We start from the raw sequence: 10,106 nt of genomic DNA, 5'->3' as shown, positions 1-10,106 counted from the left end.
CTTACAGGGGTGATAATGACATAACTGTTACATCAGGTGACATCACCAGTGTGCTGCTGAGCAGAAAGGGACCAAGCACAATTTCTAACTTGTTTACTTTTGTGAGTCACAAGAACCTTTTTTTGCGTTGCTTCCTAGAAACATTTCTTTGGATTCCCCGGTTCTAACCTTTATCCACTCAAGACCAAAACTAAAAAGAAAAAAAGTGTCTGGTGTTTCACTTTAGGCCTCTTTCACAGTAGGACGTTGCGTTTTGATGCAACGTTAAAGTCGCAACGCAAATTACAACGCAATGCCCCAAAAAAGTCCCACTGCAACTTAATGCCCCGTTACGGTTGCATACAGGAGTAGAGCATACAGGCAATGAAAAGTATGTTTCCAAGTCATTACTGAGCATGTGCAAACAGTCCAATGCAGCTGATAACCTGTATAACGCACAGCATGCAGCACTTTCACTTAACGTGCAGCGATGGTCACCAACGTAACGTGTGCACTGTGAATGGGGCATTGATTTTTCATTGCAGTGAGTTATTCTGCTTTAAATGTTGTTTTAATGTGCGACTTTAACGTCACACTGTTAACCTCCTTGGCGGTCTGATTCTTTCCAGATTTTAGGGTCTAAAAGCGGTGCAATTTTTTCCACTCTTTCAGACCCTAAAACCTGAAAAAAATCATTCTGGCAGGGAGATCTGCAGCAAAATAAAAAAAAAATGTACCTTTCTGGGCTCCTGTGCTGCAGTTTTCTCTTTGCCCACAAGATGGCGATAATATACATATAAACGAACTTCTCTATATTTCTCTAATATAGAGAAGTTCGTTTTCAATATTAGCCCCGCCCCAGATGACGTCACGCTGCCACCACCGCTCTGCTGCCACCACCACGGCTGCGCTGCTCCAACTGGCTGCCGGGTCCGGGAAGAATAGCGGGGACATGGGGGATCCCGGCGGCCAGGGAAAGACCCCACACTGCCGGGGAGAGAGGCTGGAGTCCCGCTGCGCAGCGAGATCGCGCGCGGGACTCCACAACTAAAAGTAAAGCTCTGCAATGCCTACCCCGACCTGAGCTCGGGATCACCGCTAATAGCTTCTTTTTTCTACCCTGAGCTCAGGTCGGGAAAACCGGCAAGGAGGTTAAAGAGGCCTTAAAGTACATCTGAAGTGATAGGGATATGGAGGCTGCTATGTTTATCTCCCTTTAAACAATGCAAATTGTGTGGCTGTTCTATTGATCTTATGATTCTAAAACTTTAAAGGGGAACTGAAGTAAGAGGTATACAGAGGCTGCCATATTTATTTCCTTTTAATCAATACCAGTTGCCTGGCAGCCCTGCTGGTCTATTTCTCTGCAGTAGTATCTGAATAACACCAGAAACAAACATGCAGCTAGTCTTGTCAGATTTGACTTTAAAGGGGCACTATGGCGAAAAAACTGTAAAATTTAAAATATGTGCAAACATATACAAATATGAAGTACATTTTTTTTTCACAGTAGAATGAGCCATTACTTTTCTCCTATGTTGCTGTCACTTACAGTAGGTTGTAGAAATCTGACAGAAGTGACTAGTCCATCTCTTCATAGGGGATTCTCAGCAAGGCTTTTACTCTTTATAAAGATATTCCTGAAAAAGGATTTAAACAATGATGCCGGCCAGCTTCCCTGCTCCCTACACAGTTTTTTGGTAGTTGGACAGAGCAACTGCCATTCACTAAGTGCTTTTGAAAATAAATATATCCCTGAGAATCCCCTATGAAGAGATGGACTAGTCCAAAACCTGTCGCTTCTGTCAGATTTCTACTATCTACTGTAAGTGACAGCAACATAGGAGAAAAGTAATTTATGGCTCATTTTACTCTGGAAAAATTGTACTTCTTATTTGTATATGTTTGCACATATTTTAAATTTTACAGTTTTTCGCTGTAGTGCCCCTTTAAAGTCTGAAACACCTGATCTGCTGCATGCTTGTTCAGGGGCTATGGCTAATAGTATTAGAGGCAGAGGATCAGCAGGACTGCCAGGCAACTGGTATTGATTAAGGGCTCGTTTCCACCATAGCGAATCCGCATGCGGCGCCGACATGCGGATTCGCTTGGTACATTGAAGTGGCCGGGGCTGTTTCCATATGTGCGGCGTGCGGGAGCGATTTGGCGGCGGGCCAAATCTGCACGACGGGACCCACAGAATTCGCCTGCGTCGGGAATCCATGCGAATCGCCGCTAATGTATTTAAGAGGAAAAACGCATGCGTTTTTTACATGCGCTTTTACCCGCGATTCGCGTGCGATTTCGCACCTTTTTCAATGTTATTTTGCCCTGGCAGAGTCATGGTTAATTTCGCATGGCACCCTGCCATGCGAAATCGCGGGTAAAAACACATGCGGAAACGCATCCGCATGCATTTTTACAAGCGTCGGGATGCCAGCGAAATCGCGTCGCAACAGTGGAAACGGGCCCTAAAAGGAAATAAATATGGCAGCCTCCGTATACCTCTTACTTCAGTTCCCCTTTAAGCCATTGAACATGAATAAGCCTGCTGATCAGGTGTTTCTGACTGGATGCTTGTTTCATGCTTGTTTTAGGTGTGGTATGCAGACACTACTGAAGCCAGGAAGATCAGCAAGGCTGCCAGGCAACTGGTATTGTATAAAATGGAATAAATATGGAAGCCTCTATATCCCTTTCGCTTCCTTTAAAGACCTTGCAAGAAGGCCTGTATGGCCATATCAATCATTTCAGAAGATTAAAACATGTTTCCATCCTCAGTATACAGTTGCTGCTGTATTCTGTGCACACTGTCCTGACAAAAATAATACCCCTTTAAAAGGAAAGACCCTCCACTGTGGTTAAGGTAACTAAGATATTACAACATCTTTAGAAATCTACTTTATTGAACACTAGGAGGCGCTCTGTGCCAGACAGAGTGCTCCCGTCAGTGCTACCCAGTAACACATTAAAGCTCCTTCAATGCTCGTAAACATTTCATTTAATTTAAATAACTGTAATCAATAAAAAAAAATTAAGTCACAAAAATATGGCAGTCAGAAAACATCTGGAGGGCAAAGTCATACCGGAAAGTTTAGAGGTCAGAAAAGGAAGGCGTTAAAGTGGACCTGCACTCTTGCACAGGACACGGGGAAAACAGAGATAAATGCACCCTGTGTGTTTTTAGAGAGAAGAGCCCACCTAATTCCCCCTCATCTTCAAGTAATCACAAGTGTAATTTGATCTCTCAGCTGTGTCAGCACAGAAATTTGGCAGTCCTCAGCAGATACAGCTAATTAAGCACAGGATGTTAACCCTTTGTCTGCCTTCATTAAAGCAGGAAGTAGACACACTGCAGATTTATTGCAGGAGTTCTGTAAGCTTTAACAAAGAAATTTTTCTTTAAAGGTTATTATGGTGTTGCTCATCTTTTAGAGCAGCGAGGAAGTGCTGAGTTCAGGTCCGCTTTAAGCAAAACGGACTGGATAATAGGTGGACTCGCAGGCCAGGTTCACAGAGTGTGCGAATCTATTTAGTAGACACCTATTCAGGATGTGTGAGATCATTCTGGAGATCATTTCTGCTGACTGCAATTATGTATTGTATGTCTGAAAGGCCCACGTTCAATAAACGTTCTCTTCAGTTTTGTCAGATGTTTTTGTCATCTTATATCTCATCTTTCAAGTGAGAAGGTACTATAATGAGTTTTGGGGAAAGGTTTCCTAATGATCCTGGTCACCCGTGGAGTGCGCCCAACGGGGCTGCAGCCCTGAAGCGCTTTCAGTCCACCAGGAGAAAAGCGCAATATAAATGTTACGTATCTTGTCTAAAAGGATCATAAGAGAAATAGGTTTAGGGAAACGTTTTTAGTTATTTGTTTGCTTTCTGATGACTGAAAGGGGTATTTTTGGGATACGGGCCCATATGCAATTTGTTTTTTCACCTTAGTTTTCTCCTAGGTGATATTGTTAAACTTGTAAATAGAGATGTTGCAAACGGTTCCCGAACCGTTCGCCGGCGAACATCTCCAAATCTGTGGGCCTTCTACTACTTCCGGGTCACAATGACCCGGAGTAGTACACCTGCGCTGGCCGGCGGAGTGCGTCCTAGATCGCGCTCCTGTTGCCGGGCACTTTCTGCGCATGTGAGTGACGTCATGAGTGAGCAAATACTCAAAATAATTTTGAGGGTACTTTTTCACCTACTAAGTGCTGAAAAGTTATTTTAAATCAAAGATGCAAAATTATCTCCCAGGAGAAAACCCAGGTGAAAAAGTGAATTGCTTATGGCCCAAGGTGTGATAAAAACTGTGGGGAATCTCAAGGAACTATACTTCAGATCAGGTGTTTTTGTGGCCACACTTTTTATGGGTGTGAAGATCATGATGGCCACACTTGTTTTATGACCCTTGTGAGATGGGCCCCAAGACCATGAAGGGCACCAGGGGAGTCAAGGGAAAGGATGCGAACATTGGGGGGAGGCATCAATTGTAGTTATGTCACTGATCAAGGCCAGACTATCCTAAAACTGGAGGAGAGCAGTCATACAGTATACAAAAATGTAGAGGTTCCACTGAGGACTGAGAAGGCTCTTCTGGACACAGGAGAACCCTGAGAAATGCAGAGGTTGGAAGACAATGGTCAATGCAAGGATCACAGGATGATTGTATCCTCATAAATGGACAACAGAAGAAGGATAGCCCAGCCCACGAGGAGCCCCAGGTTGTGAAGAAGGAACATCAGCCATGGTCTTCGGTCTTTCACGTTCATCATTGCTGGCAGCTAGAAGGGAGGAGGAGGAGTGTGAGTGAGGGTGAGACAAACATATGGCAAAGTGTTAAAAAGAGAACGTTCACGCACCATGTCTGCCAGAGACACGTAGAGGAAGAGTCCGGTGGCCACAGCAAATATCCACTGCTGTATCGCTTCATCTGCTGCTATGGACAAGGCGATGTACAAACCAATAAAAGCAGTCAGCGCACTGCCAAAATTCAGGATCAGCGCCCAGCGTATCGACAGTCCAGCATGGAGCAAAGCTGCAAAATCTCCTGCAAAGACATCAAATGGTCACCTTAACAATTCTGCAAACATAAATACCTGTATATTTTGTGTCCCCCTGTATCTGGAGGACCTTTTTTGTTATCCTGTAACGGTGGGTAGGGGCAAATGGTATGTATACCGATAATATGGGGAGAACATACAGACTCTATGCAGATTGGAACCATGGACCCAGCACTGCAAGGTGAGAGCACTGTCCACTATACCAGTGAACTAAAAAAACAGGCTTGGGTTTATAAAAAAAAAGGTATATTAGACGGCAACCAGGGATAGCCCTGTCTAGGAGAATTCATGGAGAAGCATGTGATCAGTTTGATCAGCTGATAACTTTGTAAGGTTCTGATTTGCTGTGATGACTTTCTGGTGTAACGCAGGATTATGACCAGCAAACCAGAGCCTTACAAATCTATAAGCTGATCAAACTGATCACATGCTTCTCTGTGACTCCTAGGCAGGGCTATCCTTAGTGGCAAACTTCTTCTTTGTCCTATCAGATCAGGTCAGACCACCATTGCCACCTTGAAACTGACAAAGCCTGATTAATAATTTACATTGACGTTTAGAGGGCTAACATTTTAAATATGAAACCCCCAGATTCTCTAAAGAATTGTAAAGCCCTGATGCCCCCTCTTCCCGGCGTGTCCAACCTCCGGTGCCATCCGGTGCATCCATGCAGTTGTGTTAGTGCAGAGGTTTAGTGTGCACGAGCAACTGTGCATTTGTGCATAATTACAAACTTCAATTAGTAATATACAGTAGATGCTTAACATCTATTGGAAGCCCCTCCCACTCAGATAACGTCCAGTCAATCCTGAATATTCCTGCCCTGGCATTATCAGGAGAGTAGACAAAGCTTTCTCATTGGCCACCCTGCATCATCTAATATAAATAAACATCGCGCAATGCAGAAGGGCCATAAAATGCAAACATACTAGGAGAGGTTCTCTGCACAATGCAGGACGGCAGACTTGTTTGTCAATAGAGATTTCAAACTTTTCTAAATAATGCATCATTATTTTGGTTGCAAAGTACTGAAAATTACTCCATTGGTCCTACATTATGATTCTGCAGTCTGGACTTACCCAGCTCATGTGGCAGCTCGTGGCACAGCACAGCCAGAGTTGTGGCCAGTCCCACTTTCCAGGAGGTGGAGAATGCAGCGCCCATGGCGAGACCATCTGCGAAGTTATGTATAGCATCCCCGATGGTGATCATGTATGGAATCATCCGCAGCTCTGAAGATACATGACCATTGTGACATATTAATAAAGCCATGGTAGACAGGGGAGAATTATCGATTGGGGGTGGGGATAAGGGGGAGAGATGTAAAGGTGTTTTAAGGAATGAAATGTGGGTGAACAGAAGCAAATGGCTAAATGTCAAGCAACGTGGGCGGTCAGATTTTGTGCATTACTGTGGGCTGCCTCTAAGATGTAAGGATTCCCATTAGTGCTCTAGTTCTCTAGTCCCTCTTAGGGAAGGAATACTCTTGCAGGGCCCTTCTCCCCTGTGATTCCCGAGTCTCTGTCGGCTTTTGCTGCGGTGGGAGTGTCCTGGTCTGGGGCTGCCAGCACTGGGAATCTACAGTTCATTGAGGCATGTTCCCTGGTCCATGACATGCCTCTGTGTCCCCTATGCGCCACTCTCTACCCCCCTCCCCCGACCCAGGCTGCATTTCCAACCCAGGCTGTACATAAACAGTATAATGCCTTTATAAAGTGGCTACACAACCTTCATAACAATTATAGGAATGGTGTATATATCGGTTAAATGAGTTTGGGTTGGCGGTGAGATGGATCTAGCTTGGTAATAATTTATGTATCCTTTGCAGACTTATTTTGAGAAATAATTTTTGAATATAAATTATCAATTTTTGAACGGTAGCAGCAAAACAAATTAATTTAGATTGGGATGGAGGAGGGTGAGGGGGGGGGGGTGCAATAAAAGAAGCCTCGCCTGAGGCACCAAAATGACCAGAAACAGCGATTTTCAGCAGCGATTTTCAAATTCCCCCCTCCCAGCGCTCCACTGCGTGCTATGATTTTGTGCAAAGTGCTTTTGTGAGAGCTTTTCCAGGGCTTATTAGCAGGGGCGTAGCAATAGGGGTTGCAGAGGTAGCGACCGCATCGGGGCCCGTGGGTCAGAGGGGGCCCAGAAGGGCCCTCCCTCAACTACAGTATTAGCTCTCTATTGGTCCTGTGCTGATAATAATCACATCTATAGATACTTTGAGTAGTGGTAATCATTAACAACCTGCTCCCCATCCCCTTCTTGCACCTCTGACACTGTAGCTGCCATTGGCAGGTTTTGGTGCGCCGTATCAATTGTTATGTATAGAGTGCTTGGGGGGCCCCATTGTAAAAATTGCATCTGGGCCCACAGCTCCTAAGCTACGCCACTGCTTATTAGCAGAGCGATTCCATTCTTTCACTTCCTGACATTAGTCAGGAAGTGAACTCCTCGACTCAGAAAGGAATAAATACAATGTATTTATTCTTAAAAACGCGAATGCACTTGCTGCACAAAGCCAAGAGCCACACAAACCTTCCATTAGACCAAAATGGCCCCAAAAATGGTACGGGCACCGCTTTACGGAGCGCAAAGCGGACGAAACGCGCTGATATCATAGAGATTCATTGCACAAGCATTTTGTGGGCGATTATGAAAATCGAGTGCGCTTGAAAAAAGGCCGAAAACACCCTAAATGTGAACAAACCCTCAGGCTTGTGTCCAGAGCCGGATTTGTACTCTTTACTGCCGTAGGCCACTGTCACCAACCGCCCCCTTCAGTATAGGTAGTGAGATGACCCCTCCCCCTTCCCTCTAGTATATGTAGCCAGATGACTCCTCCCCCTTTCCCTCCAGTATAGGTAACCAGATGACTCCCTTAATCCCTCCTTTTCCTACTTCCCATGTTTCTGTATAGGTAGCCAACTCACCTTCACACCGCAGCAGCTATCAGTGTCACTCATTTCCCCGCTCATCTCCAGTGCAGAAACATCCTTTTCCTTTCTGTCTCCAATGCTGCCTCAGTCCATAGCCGCCGGCCACAATGCAAACATGCACAGAGAGCAAGGTGGCTGCTGCACAGGCAGCTAGCAGTAGAGTACCGCGGCCAGGCGCTCGCCTGATCTCCTTGCATTGCAGCATTAGCAAGCTTGCAAATGCTGCACCAGTTTAACCTGCTGCTTTGGTGCCATTCCTCCTGTGGTGCCCTAGGCCATGGCCTAGGCGGCCTTGTCCTAAATCCGGCCCTGCTTGTGTCATGTAGATCCAACTGAAGCTGTACTGTGCCTGTATTGCACTGATGCCCTGTACCACTATGGCAGGGATGTAACAATAGCACTTGCAACAGTGAGGGGCTCGGGGGCTTTGGGGGTCCGGTCCTCCTCCCACCCACCTAGCAGAGTAATTGAGCAGCGGAGCTATGTGTCTATATTTACCTGATACCATTTCACGTCTCCTCTATCTCTCAGCAGCCTGAGCCATTTTGTGTGAGTGGCTGTATGCAGAGCAAGTGGCTCAGGCTACCGCGAGGAAGAGAAGACGTGAGGTGGTATTGGGTAAATATAGACACATAGCTCAAACTGCATTCTGGGGCAGTGTGTTGGTTTGGGGGGCGGGGCCAGCAGAGGAGCCCAGGATCATTTTGTTTGCAGGGCGTCTATTGTTAACCCCCTGTACAATGGGAACCATTGCAGGGTTAGCTGCCACTCCAGAGCAGATCTGCTATTTATCAGATCAGTGCTGATGGTGTCCACCGTCCAAAAACAGATTTGTGTGTTGTGGAAATGCAATGGACATAAACAGACATGGTAGAAATGGTTGGGAGTGTACTGGCCCATAGAAAATCACTGCCAGCTTCAATCCATCTGTTTTCTGTCTGTTGTCCAGCCTGTTAAAATGCAGGCAGTGGGCATATTGTAGAGAGAACTGTTTGCCTGTTATGACTCTCTACACCAGTGGTCCTCAAACTAAGGCCCGCGGGCCGAATGTGGCCCCGAGGCTTTTTTACCAGCCCCCACACACAAAATGTATTACTTATAGATGCGGTCAGCTACATCTTTAAATATTGGTGGTCCGCATATAGAATAGCAGTGCTGGCACCACCCATCCACATGGAAGCCAGAAAGCAGTAATTTGCTGGTTTCCAATCAAATTACACTTCAGGTGACACTGCTGTCCAATTGGACTACAGGTTGTCACCTGTGTATGCTTCACTGTCTGGCCTGCAAAGACTTCATTTTATGTATACCCCGGCCTCCCAGCAGTGTAAAGTATGTGGACCCGGCCCTCGACCCAAAACGTTTGGGGACCCCTGCTCTACACAGTAATAAATAGGCCTCATAGTAGGTTTTATTTACCGCGGCTTTTGGTATGTCTCACACTGTTTTCTGCCTCTACGTCGGAGCTCACCTTGAACAGAAGAAAAAAAACAGACAACAATTTATTACATAGCAAAACATTCTGTGTGCTACATTCATACCTCCCAACTTTTTGAGATGAGAAAGAGGGACACTTAAAGCCAATGGGTACCGTTTCTAAAAACAAAAAGTCAGATACTCACCTAAGGAGAGGGAAGGATCGGTCCTAATGAGCCTTCCCTCTCCTCTCCCGGTGCCCTCGGTGCTGCGCTGGCTCCCCCGTTCGCGTCCGCCGCCGCAGGGACTTCGGAGGTCTTCAGGAGCACTCGGGCTTCCGAAGACGGGCTGCTCCATACTACGTACGCGCGAGCGCGTCATAGAGGGCGCTCGCGCATGCGTAGTATGGAGCGGCCGCGTCATCGGGAGCCCGAGTGCTCCCGAAGCCTTCCGAAAAGCTCCCTTCGGCATGCGGAAGTGGCAGTATTTGACCGAACTGGTCGAATACTGCCACGGGGGAGCCAGCGCAGCACCGAGGGCACCGGGAGAGGAGAGGGAAGGCTCATTAGGACCGAGCCTTCCCTCTCCTTAGGTGAGTATCTGACTTTTTGTTTTTAAAACCGGTAAACATTCACTTTAAGCCAAGCCCCTGCCACACCCCTAATAACGCCCCGTCAATAATTCAAACCACACTGGTTCTATCCTGGTT

The 10,106-nt window shown here is 46.3% G+C and overlaps 1 protein-coding gene across 6 annotated transcripts in view; it reads right to left on the bottom strand.

Moving 5' to 3' along the window:
- Positions 1-2,840: 2,840 nt before the first annotated feature.
- Positions 2,841-10,106, bottom strand: part of SLC39A4 (solute carrier family 39 member 4) — a 148,445-nt gene continuing 141,179 nt past the window's right edge. For all 6 annotated transcript variants that reach the window (XM_068237874.1, XM_068237878.1, XM_068237876.1 and 3 more), the window contains 4 exons: positions 9,401-9,452; positions 6,119-6,271; positions 4,839-5,026; positions 2,841-4,760 (listed from right to left, as the gene is read on the bottom strand). In XM_068237874.1, coding sequence (XP_068093975.1) covers positions 4,632-4,760; positions 4,839-5,026; positions 6,119-6,271; positions 9,401-9,452 — 522 coding nt within the window. In that variant the 3' untranslated portion in view covers positions 2,841-4,631. The remainder of the gene's footprint in view (positions 4,761-4,838; positions 5,027-6,118; positions 6,272-9,400; positions 9,453-10,106) is intronic.

The sequence above is a fragment of the Hyperolius riggenbachi genome, chromosome 5 (assembly GCF_040937935.1).
Source record: "Hyperolius riggenbachi isolate aHypRig1 chromosome 5, aHypRig1.pri, whole genome shotgun sequence".
Taxonomy (NCBI): Eukaryota; Metazoa; Chordata; class Amphibia; order Anura; family Hyperoliidae; genus Hyperolius; species Hyperolius riggenbachi.
This window is presented reverse-complemented; position numbering and strand designations above follow the sequence as displayed.